Source organism: Phaethon aethereus (genome assembly GCF_964289735.1).
Source record: "Phaethon aethereus genome assembly, chromosome: 4".
NCBI classification, from domain to species: domain Eukaryota; kingdom Metazoa; phylum Chordata; class Aves; order Phaethontiformes; family Phaethontidae; genus Phaethon; species Phaethon aethereus.
This window is the reverse complement of record NC_138578.1, coordinates 82,299,728-82,320,760: the sequence shown is the minus strand read 5'-3', so window position 1 is coordinate 82,320,760 and position 21,033 is coordinate 82,299,728. Positions and strand designations below refer to the sequence as shown.

Here is a 21,033-nt window from a genome sequence, read left to right as displayed (position 1 = left end):
CATCCCTAAGGGATGCACTGGAGGGAGCAATAGTGTATGAGCCTACAGATGGACGAGGGCTGTAAACCTTCCATCCCCTTGGCCACAGAAACTTGTTCAAACCTAGGAAAAGTGACAGAAATAATTCAAGCTTGGGAACTGCAAATGGTCATGTCCAGCTGATGCTGTAGAGCCGTTCCCACTAAAACCCATGCAACCCCTTCCCCTGGGAGCACCCGAACCTGGGACTGAGAGGCTTAAGAGCAGCTCTTTTGCATAGCAGTGAGTGGGATTTGGGGGAACAGTGCACACTGCTCCTCCAAGGGGGTTGGGGATCACAGAGAGGAGGACAGCCCCATCGTCTGCTCCATACCATATACTGAGACATGACAGCTTCTGTCCTTACATCACCCAGCCCAGAAATTTGCTCATCTCTGCACGATGCTGATCGGCAAAGGGAATAGCAGACAAACAGCATCTCTTTAACAGTTCTTTCCTTTTCCTCCTTCGCCCAGTGCCACTGACCTGTGCCTCCACCTCACTTCTGCGCTGCCATGGCCACGCTAGAGACGCTGCCCATTCTTAGTGATCCAACCTACCCCAGCTCGGAGAACTTCCACAGTTTTGCTCCTCGGCCATCCCAACCCACCTCCCAGACCACCATGGGGAGCGTGGGCAGTGGAGTTGCCAACGACCAAGAATTCGCCATGAAGAGCGTGGGGACCCGGACACAGAGCAGCGGCCGGCAGATGGAGGGGTCTCGCAACGGGTACTCCACGCGGGAGATCTCCAACCGCTACTCGGGCGAGGAGAAGACATACAGGTCGGAGAAGGTCTCTAATTCCCTCTACATCAACGGTGACCTGCGCAAGGGTGAGAAGGTGAAGATGGACATCTGTGGGAACGTGACCACCAACAACGAGAAGAACATGCCGCCTCCTCCCCAATACCGAGAGCCCAGTAACCCACCAAAGATATTGCCAATCTCCGGCAAACTAGACCAGGTGAGAATCCCCACCTCCTGGAGCAGTGTGATCACCGTGGCACACCTCTAAAAACACAGACCAGGAAGCCTTGGGCAATGGTGCAATCCTGACAAATAGTTTAACTCTTACGATATAGATAGCATCATTTTTAGGTACAGATAATGTAATTCCTATTACTTCCAGGCAGTTGAGCAAAGGGGCATGTTAGCTCTTGAGGAACCCACAAGCATGATCACAAGCCTTCCACACCTAAGTTTCCAGCTCATTTAAGCCTGCATTTAAGTCACTGGCTATTCCAACTTACCCGATATGCTGTGCCTAGCTCCCCGATTGATGGGGAGGGAGCTAGAGCTGGCTCTCATTTTGGTAGGTCCAGCACCTGAGTGTCACTCTTATGCTTTGTGCCATTTATAGGCAATCTCCTCATTGCCACCAAGAGGTGCTGCTTGAAAGCAGCTATGAGCATCTGTTCAAAATCCCAGTGCCCCTTACGAGGGACAGACTGACAAGGCTTGAAAACTATCCCTGTAGGCATTACCACCCATCCATGCCCAGTCCTCATGGCTCATATAGGCTTCAGGGAGCAAGCATCTCCCAGGCCTGGAGGAGCAGAGCCCCAGCGCCAGCGACGTTTTATACAGCCTGCTGCTCTGCTCCAGCGACTCCCATAATTTGCGCCCTAGGGACGCTGCCTTGTGCGGCATTATTTCTGCAGCGTTTGGTGGCCTTGTCTCCCGGGTTGTTAATCCACTGGCCCCTGTAGTCCATCTCAGTCCCACATGCCAGGTGCCAGGTTTTTGGTCTCTGACCTTGCCTGCTCACCAGGGCTCGTTCTGTTTCTCCTGGAAGGCATTTTCAAAGCACCTTTGCTAACACAAAGAGGCTGCCACCGGGTTAATTTTCACCTGCAACCCAACCTGCAGCAGGGGAGGCTCAACCCCACTCTGAGGAAAGTTCTGTTTCTGTAGGTGCATTCACGGGGCAAGGAATGTGCAAGGTTTTCAAATCCTTTCCAAATCCTTCACAGCTGCAGTCCATTCTCCCCCCAGCATTGCTTACGGCCACAGGAAACACAAACGTTCAAATGAAGAGCAGCTTCAGCATGTTCCTTGCCCGGTGTCGCTGCCGGAGTCACAGCTCCCACCTATTCCTGTCTGAGCACAAGCAGGACATGATGTCCACACAGGGACTGCTGACAGGAGGGAAACGTGATGCTCCCGTGGCAAAACGGCTGCTAATCCAAAGGTTCAATTCAGTTTTCAGCAAATGGGAAATGCACCCTCAACGCTAGATGTCCTTCAAAATATAATCTGCCAAAATCAAGGAGTTGTTTTGATCAGGTCTGGTAGGCAGGTGGCAGCCCTCCTTCTTGCAAAGGGGACTAACAGGACCCAAGGAGTATTCTAGGGAAAAATCACGCAGATTTGGGGTGAGTCAAGATTTTTTTTTTTTCCAGTTGGGGCAAGAGAAGAGAAAGGGTTGCCCCACGAGTGACTACAGGTCCCTCATGTTAAATCCCAAATGGCCCAGGGTGTAATAAGGCTGAGAAACATGGAGCTAGCCCAAGACGTCCTAGCTCCATCAGCCCCAGCCTGTGCCGATGTATCTCTTTTGTGTGTTTTTACCAAGCTTCCTGCTATGTTTGATGCGTGGTCCTTTTTCCTTTTGCAGAGCAATGAGCCCTTAGTTAGACCCTCAGCCTTTAAACCAGTAGTTCCTAAAAACTTCCATTCCATGCAGAACCTCTGCCCGCCGCAGAGCAACGGGGTGACAGAGAACAGAAAGAGCTTGAACCATGCCAACAGCAATAGCCCGTCCGCACCCAAAAGTGGACTCGACAAGAGCAGCCTTAACAGGACTACAAACCAAGTGGGGGGCCTTTCGGATTCAGGCCGTAACTCGTTAACAAGCCTGCCCACGTACGGGACAGGCTACAGCCAGCACGTGGGTCCGATGAGCGCCTCCACGAGCCACATCAATCGCATCGGTACAACCTACGTGGACAAGAATATCGTGGGATACAACGGGATATCTACCTCAGACAGTGGGCGGTCTTCGAGCAAGAGCACCTCTTCGTTCAACAGACTGAACCATCTCAATGAAACGATGCCTTTCCACTCGCCTTCAACGGACGACATCATCCAAGACCTGGAAGATCGGCTGTGGGAGAAGGAGCAGGAGGTCCTCCAGATGCGAAGGAACTTGGACAAAAGTGAGGCAGCCATCTTCCAAGTGTTTGAGGAGAAGCAGAAGATCTGGGAGAGAGAAATGGAGGATCTGAGGCAAAACTATGCCAACAAATTGCAACAGGTCTCCAAAAAGGCGCAGCGGGCTCAGCAGGCCTTGCAGCTCCAAATCTTCAAGCTCCAGCAAGAGAAAAAAAAACTCCAAGATGATATGGGACAACTCCTCCAGCAACGAGAGGAGCTGGAGAAGAAATTTGTGGCTTTCAAGAAGGAACAGGCTGAGTTTCTCCCAAAGATTGAAGAGACCAAGTGGGAGGTAAGAGCCTTGTCATAACAGACGTTGAGTGAGGTTTTCACTGAGGGCTGTGATAGCCCAAAATACCCCCCTTTGTCATTTGGCCTAAGTGGACCCCACAGACAATGGCTATGGGTTGGTGGCCTCCAGTTAAGACGCGACACTTCAGGTACCTCTTCATTTCACTGAGCCCCAAACTTGGTGTTTTTAATTAAACTAAAATGAGCACCTTTTTTTTGTGCACGCTTCCTGTGCTTGTTAATGATTTGGCTTCACAGTCAGGTCACTCCACCGTATGACATCAGAATCCAGTTTCAGTGAATACAGGTCTTTCCATACGGGTACTTGTGCCTACCAAAATCGGGTTTAAGTCTATTTTAATTAAATTCTTCTAACATCTGTGTTTGGGCAAACCTTGAAACCACTTTTCAAATATTTGATTTTATTTTAATTTAAGATATAAAAGAAGTGAGCTAAGAATGATACTGGTAGCCAAGTCTACCTCATGCTTTCCATTGTAACACGCTGTTTTCAGTTGCTAATAAGTTTATCTCTCTTAAAAGGTTGAAAGGCAAATTTCTCTTTCCAGTTCTCCTTTTCAGCTTTACATATTTGTTCTACTGTTTCTATTTTTAGAACATTTTATCAAAGTCTGTTTGTATAGCCAGTGCTAACGGGTTTTCTTCCAGCTTGATCATGTGAAGAATTTTAATCCTTCCATGGACTGGCTAGAAACATCAAATTTAAGAGTGCAGAGGCAAAACGTAGTTCTAGAATCAAGAAAACCCTATTCTGCTAATCCTGATGGAAAGTCAATGAAGCTGGGATTAATTAGGCTCTGAAATGTGCTATTTGCAGATGTTCAGCAGAGCTTATTACAGGCTTGCCATAAAGTCTCTGCAAGTTACATCCCAGAACAAGCAGGCTGCATTGTCCCACATGATGCCTCCTTCGGCCAGCTGCTCTGCCCTGGTCTTTTGTGTCTTCCAACAAGTTAGGTCTGGAAAGTTCCCTGATTTTGCACCAGTAAAACTGCAGATGGGCTTTTGATTATCTGCTTCATTGCTATAGTTATGTCTGCAACAGCTAACCCAGTGATATCAATGTAAAGATGGGGACTCAGCTTGTGGATCAAGACACCTAAAATTTGTAGACACCTACACTTGCTGACTTGCTCTCCAGGTTCCATGGACTGTACTGCCTGGAACTCCACAGCACCCAAGTAGAGGCCAAAATTTAAGTGTTTTAATCTGTAAGTTGATTCTTATGCAAGCTGTTCTCCATGATTTATTTCTCTGCCTTTCGGGAAGAGCTAGCCCACGGAGAGCACTTTCAGTAAATTGTGTAGTTTTTTTAGCTAGGCAGTAACTACAGCTAAACCATCACGATATGGTTCTGCATCTGCTGCCAGACAAGTGCTGGTATGGATGTGGGCACTCACACAGTTAGGTCTGCATGGGGAACCAACTCAGCTGTCAGGTCCAGGAAAAGCTGCTACCAGTAGGAAGTGACTGGGTACGTCTCTTAGCTCTTCAGCCATTGCTTGTGAGCACTGGACTGTCCCGACAGATGAGCTTTAAGGTCTTGCTCAACATTATGCACCAGGCAAGTCCTCTATAGCAGAGAAAGGTGGAGGCCGCAATGAAGGCAGTGGAGACGAGAGTTTGTCTGAGGAGCATTGACCCAACTGGAGCAGAGCAGCAAGGGACCTTGCAGGCACCGCAAGAGGGAGGAAAGGCCAAGCATTTCACGTGCGACAAGAGACAGGAGCTTCAGGAGGATGGGACACCCTGGTCTGGAGGTGGCTACCAAGTCTATTTTTAATTATGCCTATCCTCTCTGATCACTGATGGTTCCTTGATGTTGCTCCCCAGCCCAGACTCCTGCCAGCACCGGTAGGGACTGTTTGTCTCTGCAGTCATCCACAGCAGACAGATCAGACCTGCCAGTGCAGAGCCCTGAAAACCACAGAGTTCATGGGAAAATGAGGGTTTGGTCATTTTTATGGTTCACTTCCAATACCCAGAACTATTCATGCAGCTGTCACCTTTGGTGGACTACGCAGGCACAGAGGAGTGTCATATGAAGTGGTGACACCTACGTAATGCAAATACGCACTGCAGAAAGGGTATTTCCACTGGGCTTGCGTACCCTTCCACATGGGTGAGACTTGAGCCGGTCAGGATGAGACCTGAAACTCCAGTGCATGGTAGTCCCATTTCAGCAAGGGGGGTTGCAGCTCTCTCCTTGACCTTTCGCAGAGGGGCTGTCACCCTTCTCTCCCCCATAAATGTGGGGACAACCTCTAGGTCTTTGGCATGGTCTGGGTCCTGGTGAAGGCTGGAACTCAGTCCTTGAGGAGCATCGCTGTCCGTCCCCTCTGTTACCTGAGCCTCCTGCCAACACGAGGCCACAGAGGTGTTTCATGGGCAGCGTGAGGGACAAGCAGCGGTGGCAGCTCCTCACTGCCTTCCTCCTGCTTCATGGGTGCTCTCCTCACAGGTGTGCCAGAAGGCAGGTGAGATCTCCCTGCTCAAGCAGCAGCTGAAGGACTCCCAAGCAGATGTCTCCCAGAAGCTGAACGAGATCGTGGGACTGAGGACACAGCTCAAGGAAGGTAAGAACTTCCTACGGGAGAAGGAGGAGCAGATCCTCACCCTGAAGGACTCCTACAGTTCCAAGAGTGTCAACCTGGAGATCTGTGAGAGTGAGCTGCAGCGGAAGATGAGCGAAGTCCAGGTGCTGAGGGAAAAACTGAACCACTGTGAGCTGGAGGTCTCTGGCCTGAAGCGGACACTTGCCAGCATGGGACCTCCAGGGCCTTTTGGTGGGGACCTTGGTGAGAAGCTGCGGGACCCACTGGCCTGCGAGAGCGATGAAGCCAAGATGCAGCGGCAGAGCGAGGACAGCGTCAACACACTGCGGAGGGAGGTGGAGCGGCTCCAGACGGAGCTCAAGCTGGAGCGGCAGCAGCGGGAGCAGCAGGTAATGGACTTCGAGGAGGAGCGGCGCACATGGCAAGAAGAGAAGGAGAAAGTCATCAAGTACCAGAAGCAGCTACAGCTGAACTATGTGGAGATGTACCAGAAGAACCAGCTCCTGGAGCACAAGGTGAACGAGATGAACACAAAGGCCACCAGCCCCCCGCACACTGAGGAGAAAAAACCATGGACTCCCTCCAGACTCGAGCGAATAGAGTCCACCGAGATCTGAGGTGGGACCAAGACAATACAACATAATTTTTTTATTGCTGTGCATGTACTACCTACTCAAGCCAGTGATCTTCCGAAGGATAATACGCTACCGTAGGAGCGGTGTGAGTCTGCTCGCACCAAGCTCCATCACCCTTACTCTATACTTCTGTGCTCTGTAGGTAAAATAACTGTGGATGTTCGTTGTTTTTCTATCGATAATGCGACATCTCTTTTGGGTTTTTTCCTAGTACAGCTGGTGAGGGTCAATTGGCTCTTTTGTATTCTGCCGTGACTGTTACTTTGCTAGAGGCTGCCATCCCCTCTCCTACAATTCACCCCTCTTTGGTTGGTTGTTTTGGAGGGTTGTATTTGGTTTCTTTGGTTTTCCAAGCAGTTATGTGCAGCAAAACAGTTCAAAGTGGCAGGTTTTTTTTTCAGGGCATTTTTAGCCACATTGGCTAATGGAGCAAAGCTCTTGGGATCATGAGAAAACTCACTGTTCTGCATCAAGTATCCTGTCTAGACGGTGGTCTTCGTGAAGTCAGTGGGAGGTTGGCCACTGATTTCAGTGAAACCAGACATATCTCTACCAGATGACTCCCTCTTGCCAGCCCACAGCTACCATGGTTGCAAGAGGTTAGGACATCCTTGAGGAGCAGGATGAGCCTGTCCTGGTAATGTAAGCCAACAAGGAATGATCGCCCAGCAGGAGCCTCTTCGGAGGCTCAGGAGAGCTTGACATATGGTGCGTTTTCATTTCCTTGTGGTTTCCTTCTGCAGTTCCACTTCCCTCCCGGGTTGTGACCAATCCTGGGAGCAGAAATACCCTCCCACCTCTGCCTTGGTCCCCCTATACTTACCATATATTCAAGCTGGCTACATCAAAAAAAACCCCCTTGGAAATCCAAGCTAGTTTCCTTCCCAAGATCCCTCATACTTCCCAAAGTCAACAGAACGAAGGTTTGGGGAAGCCTCCAAACCTGGGGGATGTTTATGCAAACTGAAGCTTTAGCAATTTGCCTCTACAGGGGGCAATTGTGCTACCCCATTCCCAAATGAGTGATGCTTCAGCGCACTCTCTCGGTCCGCGGTCTACTTAAAAAATGGCACCTGAGCCTCACTCAGGAGTTGCAGTGAGCACGTATCAGCGCTGCCGCTCGATTGCAACGGGGCGACCGTTAGCCTTCAGCTGAGCCATTTCAAACAGCACCCACAGCGATCCCACGTGGCATCACATACTCCAGCGCAGAGGTAACGCAGGCCTAGCTTAAGAAAACACTAACTCTGAGCATGAAAGCCGTCACAAGAAGGGAAAATGCTTAAGATCACGCAAGTGCTTATGCCCTGGCAAAATAATAACCAAATCCATTAACCAACCGGTGTGCAGTCACTGAGAATGGTACAGGCATGAAAACCCAGCAGCTTTAAAAGGAGGGCAAGGTGGGTCTGGCTCTCCCTTTCGCACTTTTTTACCATGACCCACAGAAAAGAGTAAAAAATATTGCAAAATGGAGTTTGCACTGACTGGACAGTGGCCTAAGGACCGATGCAAAGTGGGAATTTCGGCTCTTTGCCCTGGGGAACAGCTAGAACAAAACTAGAATTAGCACTGGGACATCTGGGGATGTCTGTGTGAGGTGACTCCAGGGAGAGTTTGGCTAGATCACGTTCCATCTGCGTAGCAAGGAAGAACCTCAGGGTGTTGAGGGGCTGAAGACCTTCCAAACAAAAGCCGTGAAGCTACTCATTTTCCATGTCCCCTTCCGCGAAAGCTCCCCTCTCCCCATCACCAGGTCTGACCTTCAAGTTGGCATCAAACATTGTTGTGGTGAGCTCCAGACTGAGCAAAGAGGCTGAGCAGGAGAGAGGAGACTCCAGTTAGTCCCACCAATGTCCAGCCAACAGACAGTATTACTGGGCAGAAACTGTTGGTGGCTGGCAGCGATCCCTGGAGCTGTACAAAATGGAGATGTATGATGAGACCAGGGGCATTTCAAGACCCCAGTTGAGGGCACCTGGCTTTTCTCACTGCTTCTTCCTGTGCCTTTGTAGATGGAGGAAGACACAACCCATCAGTCTGGAAACACCAGGGCAGCTCAGCCTAAGCCCCTCTCCCAGGACCAGACACAGAAAGGGGGACTAGGTCAGGTCTGACCCCTCAAGGGTGTGGAGATGAGTCTCATTATGAATCCTGCAGATGCTCCAGCACTCCTGGACATCAGCCTGTGCACTCCACCAAGGAAGGAGTGCAGCTGCCTGCCGATGCCACCCAGCAGCAGACTTTACCATGCCAAGGGAGACACCCACAGGTGCTGCGCAAACTTACTCTTGGCCAGGCAAATCCTAGAGCTTCCTCCATTTCTGGGGCTTTTGAGACAGAGTCAAACATCCCACAATGTCAGGGTTGGAGATCTGGTGTCTTGTGTCATCTTGGCTTTCTGTGCCTCTCTTTCCACGTCAGAGAAACCCATGCTGTCTTCCTTCCCAAAGCAGTTGTGAGGCATCTGTGTTTGTGAAAGGCTTTGCAGTCCTTGGGCAAAAGGGCAAAGCACAGAGAAACTGCAAGAGACTTAGTCTCAGACAGTCGTATGGTGTTTTTGAGGCCACCACATGAAAAGCAAACGCAACAGCAAATGCCCTCATCACACGATGTGTCCAATAACCTGGAGGGTCATTTCCACCTTTGCTCCTTCTGGCACCACTGACATTGAGGTTGGTTTCCCACTAACTGTTGCAGAAACCAGCGTTTCAGTCAGTGGCTCAAGAACACCCAGAGTGACTGAGTTTCAAGGATCTGCTGTTGAGAAGACGTACACCGCAATTCCCCACTGCGTTAACACTCAAGAGGAATGGACACCGGCATCACACCGTGGGACACCTTCTCACCAAAGCTCCTTGCTAATCCACAGGGAGGAGAAGCAGGGGCTTGTATGGCCTCGCCACGTACCTGGATCCAGTCAGCAGCAATCAGCCAAGCCCTCCAGCATGACAGCTTTGCTCCGTCATCTTTCTCCTAGACCTTTTTTGCAGTGGTGCCAGGAATGAGTGTATCTTGATGGACCCAGTGAAACCTGGAGGCATACGAGTTTGTCTGACTGCTGGAGGATGCTGGACTGCCCAGGGACTCAATGGCCTCACGGTGCATCCATCAGGGACTGTAGAGCTCCTTGGGATGGAGCAGGAGTGGCAAGGAGAGATTTTTCACCTTGGAGGAGGAAAGTTACACTCCCTTCATCTTCTTCACTGCATCACTTCGATCTAGAATTTTGATCCAGATCTAAGCAACCTTGATTGTGGCTACTCCCTGGATGGCAGAGACACTTATGGACACCCATTCAGATGCTGTGCTGCTGGTGGTGGTTCTCCCTCTCTTGGCATTCACAGTATCCCCCAAGCACTCAGCTGTCCTGCAGAAACCACCTCCCTATGCTATGGTGACATAAAATACAGATGGTTTTGGCAAGTGCCCCAGCCAAACTGCCATGAAGTTTGGCTGAACTCCCCACAACTGGAAGTGCTGCCCCCCATCACGTCCTCTCCCATGTGCTAGCACTGTGTGGCCACATGCTGGTAACCAGCTTCTCTTGGAGATGACTGCCCTTTGCTCAGCACAGATGGAACAAACTGATGGTGGGACACCTGTGTTCCTGTTGTTTGTGCTCAGATCTGGCCCCGATGGGAGCTCACCTAGCTCCTTCCAGACCTTAACACTTTTATCCGCTGATTGGATGAAGTCTCCCATCACAAGCTTGGTCTGTGTTGAAGCCCTGGGATCTTAGCCTTGGAGAAAGAAAGCCAAGGGATGGTAGACTGGCGTCTTGATGACATATCCTGGGAACAGCCAGGGAGGCCGACATCTTGTCTCTTGGAAGCTCAGGCAGGGCTGATAAAATGCTTCTGTTCCATGAAACTCAGTTTAGAGTTTGGGCTTGATTATAACCCAGTTGTCTCCTCCACTTTTGCTCTGCCAGTTCTGGAGGTGATGGGATTCAGTGTGACATAATGGCTCATGTGTAATTCCCCAAGTACTGCCCTCAAATCTTGCATATGGTTGGAGTCTCTACTGAAACAAGAACTCACCTCTAACTTGCCTTTGGCCAACAGGAAAAGCTGTGGTCATGAGGGTCTCAGGTCAATCTGGAGACACTGGAGGTGCTCTAGGATACCTGATACATGGGGCTGGCCAATATGATCCAAGACTTCTGGGAGAGCCAGGCCACTGTGGGAAGACCTGGAGCATCTCTAGTGGCACATCACCCCACGTGGAGGCAACTGAGTCATGCTCCAGATATATCCACTTGGCTGTTACATGAGCAAACACAGGGCACTGATCAGCTCCAGCAGTTTCCATCCATGAAGATTTCACCTAAGCAGGCTATCCTGGTGCCAGGGAAGGTCTAAGCAGCCCCTCTTACCACTTGCTGTGAGTGGGGCTGCTTTGCTGCACCACCATTTCGAGGTTGGTTGCCGTCACTGTACGATGACGGCCCAGCTGGGCTAGCTCCCCATGCACAGCCAGCACTCCTGTCTCACCCTGGGTGCGAACACCGTAACCATCGCGCGTTGCTGGGCTTCACACAGTCCCACCTGGCTTCTGCCACAGTCTCGTGGCAGCCAGCTGCACCGTCCCTGCTGTCGCTGGCATCGTGCCGGAGGGAGATCACCTCCGGGTTTCCGCGCTCAAGATAGGAACCGAGTTGTTGCTCTTGTGCTGCTACGCTATACGGAGACAAGTGTACTTGGATGTAAATAACAGCCCGGCTCTGTATATACAATGATTAAATGAAGAGACGAGAAAGCTCTGTGGCTTCTATATTGGTGAGCGGGATCGACAGTAGCAGCTGATGCTGCATTCGAGCGCTCAGCGCTACGTGGAGGGTGCTCAGCACCCCCTGAGCTTCTGCTGGCTGCAGTGGAAACGGGGGAGGCTCAGCACCTCCTGGGACAGCAATCCGCTTGGGACTGGCTCCGGCAGAGCAGCCTGGTGTCACTCCGTCCTGCTTCAATGCTTGCTGTCATCCTGAGCCAGGATTTGCAACTGTCCCCTGGTTAAGGCTGAAGTCCCTTCTGCCCATCCTCATGTCCCCCCCCAAAATCCCTTGCGGACCATGGCTCCCAGCAGTGTCCCCCTTGATCCCTGCTGCCCATGAGCTCTGCCCATGGAAAGGACCAACCCACCCCTCTCCTGCCCCTCACAGTGGCACTTTATAGCTTGCTCAAGACAGTGAGCTGACACGCAACATGACCAAAGATCTCTGGAGGGTGTTGGACTGCATGCCTGGAGCTGCCTCCCAGTTTTCCTGGGGAAGGATGAGGCTGGTGTGGGCTGGGAAGGAGGAACGAGAGTTGGCAGGGGACAGGAGAGGGCTTGGATTTCCCTGTGTCCCAGCTGAGAACGTCTGCAGGGCCATGAGGGGCCTTTCTTGTCCTAGATAGGAGAGGGTAGAAAGGAGTTCCTGGGTGAGCTGACTGTCCCCAGTTGGTTACACCAGTATCCTCCATGGCCATGCTAACTAGCTCCACGCATTGCCCAGGGAGAGTGTGGACCAGGGGCTTTTCCCAGGAGGCAGAACGGATGGGTGCAACTCCCCTTTTTTCTTGGGGAAAAGAGAGGAAGCATGCCAAGCCATGACACTTGACTTCAGGGCCACAGGTCTCCTCTACTTTAGCAGCACACATTGCTACAGGGTCCATCCAAGGGGTTGTTCTGGCTCAGTGTGAATTGGACAGGAAAATGTGTATCCTGAGAGCTGGTGGTCCTGCTGGCTGCCCCCTTGTTGTCCACCTCACCCCAGAGTGTCCTCAGCACCCTCCTTACCAGGGAACCATCTTCTGAGGTGAAGGCACCATGGTCCTTCCTTCTCCTGCTTGGGGTGCTGATGGCATCTCTGCCTACCTCAGCTCCATGAAGGCTCCTGGTCCTGCTCCCAGCCTTGGCACATAGAGTGTGGGCCACTGAGAGACCTGTGCTCCTCTACCCACAGTGCTTCTGTGGATGAGTTCTCGGGTGGGTCTAGGCCTCGAGCACATGCCTCTTCACTGTCCCTCTGCTCCATGCCCATGCTAAGCCTTCTCTGTCCTGTTCCTACCAAGACCATGAAATCCTGATGATGTGCAGCGACAGCTCTTACTTCTGTCCTGGATGAGAGCAGGTCCAACTTGCCATGTTTCTAACCCAACCCTTCACCCTAAGCCTTGAAGGCCACTTTATGGAGTTACTTTTCATCAAGACCCCTTGCTAAAGATTTGCTCATCACGTTGCCTGTGCCCTGCTACCCCTCTGCCCCAGCTCTCCAGACTCTCCTGCCTCCTTTTAGATCATAACCGTCCCTGTTGTCCCAGGAGCTGTCAGTGCCTCTCCCAGTACTCTCCCAGTTAAGTCTGAACAAACTAGAGCTGAAGCCCAAAGACCCCACTGAGAGTGGCATGTCCTGACCCTGCCCTCAGAGCTTTCTAGACTACTGATCCTCAGCTCTTCTTTCCATCACTCCCACGTCAGCTAGATCAGTCCTGCTTTACCTCCAAGGGCAATCTTGCTTCTTGCTGAAGGACATCCCCATGGCTTGCAATCACTTGACATCACTGCATGGGGTTTCACACCACTGCAACACCACACCCAGCCAGCTCTGGGGCTTCCCCGGTCCTTCCATTCTCTGGAAAAACAGAGGCGTGAGGGGTGTATGAGTGCTCGTGGTCTGTAGGGGCATGCAGCATCCATGCCACCTGGTCCCCAGTGTATCGAAGGACTTGGATCACATCTAGCTGTTTGCGGATGTTGGCTTCCCAATAGGATGTTCCATGCTGGCAGTGCAGCTGCCAGCAACACCAGAAATGAGCCTCTACATTTCCAGGATAAGTCTCCTCTCTGGTTCTCCCAGTGAAGGGGATTGTATTAGATCTGGAGCCTGGGACAACCTCTGACGCACAGGGTTGTGCTTTCACAGTTCTTTTATAGATCCATTTTCTCAGACAGAAAGTCTCTGCTTTCTGTCACAAAGCAATAGGTTTTTCTAGAGAGATTTAAACAGGACTATTCCCAACTCTGATACCTGCAGGCAAGCCAATGTTCCCTTGAATACCTTCATAGCTCCAGCCCTGGGCTCTCCTCCTTCAAAAAGGGATATGAGGTCCAGTCTGGCTCCAAATAATTGCCAACGGTTTGAGCTTGGCGGTCCCCATTACCCAGAGAGCCCAACGCTGCCCAGATCTAGCAGGCCACCAGTCTGGGTCCCCAGGAGGTGTGGTCCAGCCCCCTCTGGTGCCTATCCCATGACTGTTACTGGGTCCCTGCAGCAGGTCTTCTCCATTAGGTCATCCACATGGGAGCCACTGGATCCCCTGGGGTGTCTGATCTCACAGAGTCACGTTCGGTGACAACCAGACACCAGTGGGATACCATGGCGCTGGCTCTGCCATTCCTGAGAGCCAGGCTGTCCTAGGAGCCCTCTTGGAGGAGAAGGTCCCCTTTCCCTCACGGGTGGCATGTGGGTTGCCTTCCAGTGGTCGAAGGGAGCAAAATGTATGCGGGCAGAGCTCCACCACCGGTGCAAAACTGCTCCATCACCGGTGAAAACAAATGCTGCACAACCGGCCAATGTGTCTATGCAGTCCCTTTCCACGCAGCGGCGTCCCCGCAGAGCCCAGCCCAGGGCTGGAGCTCCTCCAAGGTGTCTTCGTTTGCACTCACTCGGACCTGGTAAACGCTGTGAGCCGAGAGGAATCCCTCTTGGTCTTTGCCTCGCACCGGGCAGTACGCTTGTGAGGGTTTCCTCATCCTAAATCGATGCACGTTGCTTAGTTGCCTGTCTTCTCCGTCTGTTCTCCAGCAGATCAATAGATATCCCCCCCAAAAAACAAGCTCCCCGATGGGAGAACGTCAGGTTGGGCCAGCCGGCGCCCCCGAGCAAGCCTGCTGTCTGATCTCACCAGCAATAAAAGCCCCACGGAGGAGCGGCCAGAGCTCTCGCTGCCGCTCCGCCACCGGGTGAGCCGCAGGCTGTGTCTGTGTGTAGGACCTCTGCATTAGACCCTTCGTCCAACATTTCGGACTTACCCAGCTGCAAACTCAATCCCAGCCTTGTGTTTTCTTTCCTCTTGTTCGTTTCTTGACGCCTTGGTCTCTCTCTGCTCTTACTGTGAATTCAAACCAGAAGTGTTCTGAACTCGACTCCGTTACTGTTTTGTTTCTGCGTTGACTGTTGCTGGTTCTCTGAACTGCGTTTAATAGGACTTTGCAAAAAAAAAAAAAAATTAAAAATTATAAATATATATATATACACTTAAAAAATAAAATATTTAAAAAAGAACTCCATAAAGTTGAGTGTCTCTCCTGTCCACTGGTCACTTCCAAACACCGTTGTCTTGACTTTGCCTCTGGTCAGTGTATTTAAAGACAAGAGGTTGAAAAAGAAAGAGATAAAACACAGCATTCTGGGATTTTTGTACAGCAAAGGTGTATCCGTTTCAGAAATTCTTGTTAAAATTATACCGCACTTCCCAATCTACCGCTAGTCTGTTGTATGTTTCCACTGGGTTATCAAGATGTGAAGAGCTACTGCCTTTGCGATTTTCTACAGTGAATATATATATCTGTACAGAGGTATGTATATATATAAATATATATGAAGATCTATATGTATACGTATCTCTCATTCTCCTCTCTCTACCTAACTGTGAAGGATTTTTATTGGGCAAAATAAAATGGAGAAAGGCCCCGTTTTAAAAACCCGACTGTGTGGCTTGTCTGGTTGTGTTGTGGGTGGGAGAAGTGGCAAGAGCCACATGCGATTTCGGGAGGGACCCGCAGCCAGGCTGGGGAACTGCAGGGAGATGGCCCTACGAGGGACGACTGCAGCTCAGACACACCGGCACCCTCCAGTCAGGCGATTCCTCATGCTCCCGTCCTGGATGATGGAGAGCAGCCTGGCACGGTGAAGTGGGAGGGGAGAGGTGGAGGTTTCCGGGAGCAGAGCCAGACATTGCGCATGTCCATGTCCGGATGGGATGTTCCCCAGTCCTGCTTTCCAGGGACACAAGGGCTGCTCTGGCTCTTCAAGCGCTTGAGAAGAAGCACCACAAGGCCACTGTGGTGGCCGCAGAGCTGGACAAGAGTTTTGTGTTTGAGGTCTCACCCCAGTCCGTAGCTTAGATCCCCATGATGTGTCTGGAGCCACTGGGGATGTCCCAGGGCTAACTGAGAAAGACACAGGCTGTACATCGGTCCCATAGCCATGGCATCTCCCAGCCCCATGCAGCTGTCCCAAGATCTCCAAACATTCATGTAGGTGACTGAATTGCTCCCAAGCCCCCCCAACACTGGCTCCCAAGCCAGGCTCAAACCTGAAGGATTTCCAAGTGAGGACACACTGGGGAAGAGAAGACCCAGGTGGAGATGCCAGGCATGCTCCTGCAGCCAGCCGTAGTGGTGGGAACCCAGCACGAGCTAATCCACCTTCCTTCCCGTGCCAAGACCTTGCTCAGAGCGGCCACATGTCCCATTGCAGCATCTTTCTGGGGTTTCCCCAGCTCTGGGGCTCGAAGGCTGCCACCCCCCAAAGAAACCTCCACCGTGCTGAGGCCGTGAGGCTGGGAAGGGAGACGGTTTGAGGGAGTGGCTGTCCGGGCTACAGGGAACGGGGCAGGGAGGTGTAGGATATCCATCGATGGGCATGCCAGCACGGGGTTGGAGAACAGGGCTGCTTCGCTGGCACGAGCCCTTCACGCGGCTGAAGGAGTGGGAAACACAAGCAGTCGAAACACATCAAATTCGTGTTGGATGCCCAGATGGTTGGGGTAGGGAGGCAGATGTTGCCAGGGAGGTGGTTTTGGAGGCTGACCCCCAGCTGAGGTCTGCTTTGCCTTCCCTTGTAACCAGGGAGTTAACATGATTAACATTATTATTTTATTTATTATATATAATTTTAATATTTACAAGTTAACATTCCCTCACAATCATGAGTTGACAAAAACCCCTGCCAATTTCTAGGTTTTTATTCAAATTAATCCCACCCCAGCTGCTTTGTCAGTGTCACATTAAAGCAACAACCAAATCAACATTATTTTTCTAAAAACCCCAACAAATCCAGCACTTTTCCCAGCACCACCTTTGCTAGAGAGGTCTGCTTTCCTCCCATGACAAAGCTCATGTCTCCCAGGGCAAGGCAAACTTGTCCAGGATGCGACGCCTTCTCTCAGATGACGTTTAAGGCCCAAGGTGCCATCAGCAACACAAGGCTTTTGTTGCAGCTCAATGCAACCAGCATGGCTCTCCTCCAACTCCATTTGGAACTCCTAAAGACGTCATTTCCTCAGTTGCCAGAGGATAAAAGGCTGATGTGATGGAAGAGTTGAAAAAGAAATTAACCTAGTAGGAAGATTAAGAAAGGATGCTAAGTGCTAAGTAAGTCTATGTGCCAAGCCTTGCTTAATGCATTTCCATGCTCAAGGCCTTATTTAATTACAGCTTGCCAATGCTTAAAACTTGTAGTGGACTGGAGAGGTGCCTGGGCACACCAGAGCTGTGAGTATCTGAAATATTCCAAAGCTGTCTAGCCACAGCCATGGCCAGCTGGCTCTCGGTAGCCCTGCTTGAGCAGGGGTTTGGACCACATGACCTCTGGAGGCCCCTTCCGACCACAACCACCCCAGTTCTGTCGGTAAGGCTGTGATGAAGAGTGTCTGACGAGACATGCGCCTCCACCACACTCAATTCATCTCCCCAATCCAGACCGGTGCAGAGCAGCCTCTGAGAAGCCACGTTCTGGCCACCAGCCAGGATCCTGTCATTGCCCCCTGCATCCCAGGGCCTGCTCTGCCCCACAGCCCACAACCAGCTCCTTGTGAGGTAAAGCCACCCCAGCACTCCCAGCAGGCCGACGGGGAGACGCGCCCAGCCAGGCCACTGCTGGTGGGGCCCAGGGGTTGGTCCCTGGGTGGAGGGTCCTGCAGGCTGCTGCCCAGCTCCCCGGGGCAGCCATGAGCCTCACGGCGGCTCCCTGGGGCCCGCTCCGGGCCTGCAAACACCGCGGCTCTGGTCGGCTCGCAGGTGAGCGCGCCCCGGAGCGGCATCGACCGGCCGAAGGGCCCCCGGTGGGGCCGGCAGCCACCGCAGCGAACCGACATGGCGGTCCCCCAGGGGCAGTCACGTGAGTCCCATGTCACATGACCCCGCGTCACGTGGAGCCGGGCCGCGCCGCGCGCTGCTGGCGCCACCTGCTGGCCCCACGCCGCTCCTGCCACCGCCACCCTCCGGGCCCCGCTCGGCTCCCGTACGGCCGGAAGTACGTCACCATCAGGTGGCCGGAAGCAGCGGTAGGAGACGGGGGTGGCCGGGCGGCGGGGCTGGCGGGCGGCAGGGCCAGAGCCGGCGGCGGGCGCCGGGCCCCGGTGAGTGTGAGCGGGCAGCGCGGGCCGCCACGTCCTCTTCCCCCATTCCTCCCCCCTTCCCCGTCCCGCCCCCTCAGCAGCACCGCCCCCTCAGCGGGGGGGGGGGGGGGGAGGCGGCACACGCGCATGCGCGCCCCCCCCCCCCGTCCGGGGGTGGCAGCGGTGGGGGCTGCGCTGCCCCACGTGCCTGTATGTGTGTGTGTGTGTATATATATATATTTATATAAAATATATATATGGCTAGGTAGGGCCGTGTGGGTAGCAGGGCTCGGGTTTCCAGCGGCGGCGGCCGCCCGCCGGGGGCCGGGCCTGGCGGCCGCTCTGCCCCAGGGAGAGCCGAGCCCTTCATGGCGCCTGCTGCCTTCTGCTGCCGGCGGGGACTTAAAAGGGAAGGGAAAAAGCGCAAACAAACAAAAAAGTGACGGTTTTGCACTCTGACGTCATATTCTTGTGGCGGAAAAAAAAAGATCCTTTCCTGTTATTTTTCTCTACAGCCCAGGCACAGATGTTAACTGTGGGCTCTTGGCCAAAACGAGCTGGTTTACCCCCAACATTTCACTGCTTGGGTGCGAAGTTGCTCACACGTACTGAGGAGATGCCGTCTCTGCCCCTTTGCTGGCAGTGGTGCTGGGTAGGGGGAAGCACAGGACGGTGTCCTGCAGGGGTGGGTGGGCTCCTAGTGTGCGTCCTGTGAGGGTTTTCCAATGTTAGTGGAAGGCCCTTGGTGTGTTTCAGAGGGACCGAAAGCACAGGCAGCATTTCAGAGCGCACCTATATCCCCTTCCGCAGAGCTGATACTCCGAGGCAGGTGGCATCCCTCCAGGAATGTTGTTTTCCCCGGTGTTCAGCTAACGCTCAGCTGCGCCTTTGCGCTCTTGGCCGAGAGCTCAGCTGTGAGTGTGACACAGACACATACATAAAGTTGTTTCCATCCCAAAGGACCTCCACAAAGTGCATTCACAGCCTGCAGGGCCCAGCTCCAAAACTGTCTTTTTGGAGTCACTGGAAGTGACATTTTTGGAGAGGCTTGCGCAGAGGTGGGAAGGAGTTTGGCTGTATATGAACAAGAAAAGAAGTGCAGTGGGAGGAGGAAGGAAGGATGATTAATTGGGATAAGAGGAAGAGAGGAAAATCAAGCAGAGGTGTAGGTTGACTTGGAAGTGAAATGCTGCAGAAACTTAAAAGATCACAAACATTGAGGCTGGGGGTGGGTGAAAGTCATGGGCAAAAGGCCACTTGGACCCAGCACGTTTCTTTTCAAGGTGCTTGAAGTATCTCGACCCAGCCTGGCCTTGCTCCCCTGCACATGGTCTTCTCATTTTTTGCTGGATTTGGAGCAAAACTGATACTGCATAGCTTCCCAAATGCGTCACAGCTTAATGCTAAACTGCGTGGATGGTATTCTTAGCAGCACGCAACATTTGCCTTTGGAGCCTTCAGTGTGCGAACACTGTGACTTCGATTCTCTGTCTTTGAAGTGGGGTTGTCATTGCTGAGGGGATGTTTCTGTTGACAGCAGAGTGCTGGTTTTCATAGGTAGTATCACCTTGCGACAGCACATAGAGCTTGTTCCAAATAAATGGCATGCCTCTCAGTAGTGCTTGCCCATCTCTCAAAAATAGAAAACATGCAAAATAGAGTCAGACAAGAATCTCTCGGAAAGCCTAGGTCAGGTAAACCTCCTCTTGTCTGAGATCATTTTTGCAGCTTGAACCTGCCCCCCCTGCCCCAGGACAAGTTGTGTGAGGTGCCAGTAGAGGAGATGATGCCAGAGGGGATGGGGTCTCCTTCCCCCGGCGACGGTGCAGATCTGAGCCTTGCCCGCTTCCCAGCTGCCTGTCTCCAGCCACACAAAGACGGCATCGCATCACTTGTGGCTGGTTCAGGCTGGAGATAGCAGCCAGTAGAGCCAGCAATGATATTTTCATCAAATGTTTCTATGTGCTAAATGGAAGAGCTTGAAAATCCAGCTCCTGCTTTTCTGCTGCTGACGGCTTTGTGAGGTCTGGTCTGTCCAGGTTCTGAGAGGGCTTTTCTCTTTCCCCGCTCACCAGACGGTCAGTGATAGGGAAGGGGTAGAGTCTCTCCTGCCTGGCATGATTTGACTTCTCTTGTGGGAAGGGGACATGTATAGTCTTGCGGCTGCCTGGCTGGCAGGGAGTCTCAGAGCTGTAAGGGTCAGCAGTGCCCGGGCTCTGCCTGGAGTCTCTGGGGCATCTGCTTCTGACCTGCACCAAGGAGCTGCCCCGGGGTGTGCCTTGAGATACAAATACAGTGCCTGGCAAGCTTAGCGGCTAATGAGTGTCTCTCAGTATTTATCAGCCATTTACTAGTCATCTTAAGAATGCATTGGCATCTTTCTTGTACCCTCCTCCTTGCGTGGCTGTCTCCAGAAATCTTCATTTCAGCTTGCCTTCCCTCATTTTTTCCCACAGAGCCCCCTGTTCTCCACCCAGGTTGCTTTTTTCACCTCTCCTGCTGGGGTAGCTGAGAGGGTTACTGCTCCAGCACCTTCTTCTCATCCGCCAGCTGGCGGTTTCTGCCCCCAAGCTCTGCCCATGGAGCAGAGGATGCGAGATCTCCTCAACTGCCTCAGTGTCAATTGGGACGTTTGATGCCAGAGAGCTGAATTGAGCCACTTGACTTTGCACTGGAGCAGGTTGGGAGCACTCCCATGCCAACTCTGTGCTGAGATCCTGTCCTTGGGCAGAAGCCGAGCCCCATCAAGGCAGAGGTAAAGCTACCTGGTGAGAGAACGGGCTGCAGAGATCAGCAGGCTGCTTGTGCCTGTGCCAGATCAGAGGTGTCTTGCCTTGCCTCCCTGCTCCTGTTACTGCTTTTGCTGCTGTGGGAAGGTTCAGGGCACACAAGAGACAGCCGAGGCTGCTGCAGGGAGCCATCCCCCAACTGTTTGTGATCCCCCATCCCACTGCAGCTCTCTCCTACCCAGAGAGCCCAAACCCAGAGGGTTCACCCCACCTCTTCTTCCCCCAAGGTATCCATTTTGC

General features: G+C 52.4%; 1 protein-coding gene across 1 annotated transcript; it reads left to right on the top strand.

The window, feature by feature from the left end:
* Window positions 1–533: 533 nt before the first annotated feature.
* LZTS3 (leucine zipper tumor suppressor family member 3) lies at window positions 534–6,659 on the top strand (the record flags this gene model as incomplete). The annotated part of the gene is made up of 3 exons (XM_081999634.1): window positions 534–983; window positions 2,637–3,467; window positions 5,949–6,659. 3 exons carry the CDS (start codon window positions 534–536, stop codon window positions 6,657–6,659), a joined length of 1,992 nt encoding a protein of 663 aa, XP_081855760.1.
* Between the last annotated feature and the right edge of the window lie 14,374 nt (window positions 6,660–21,033).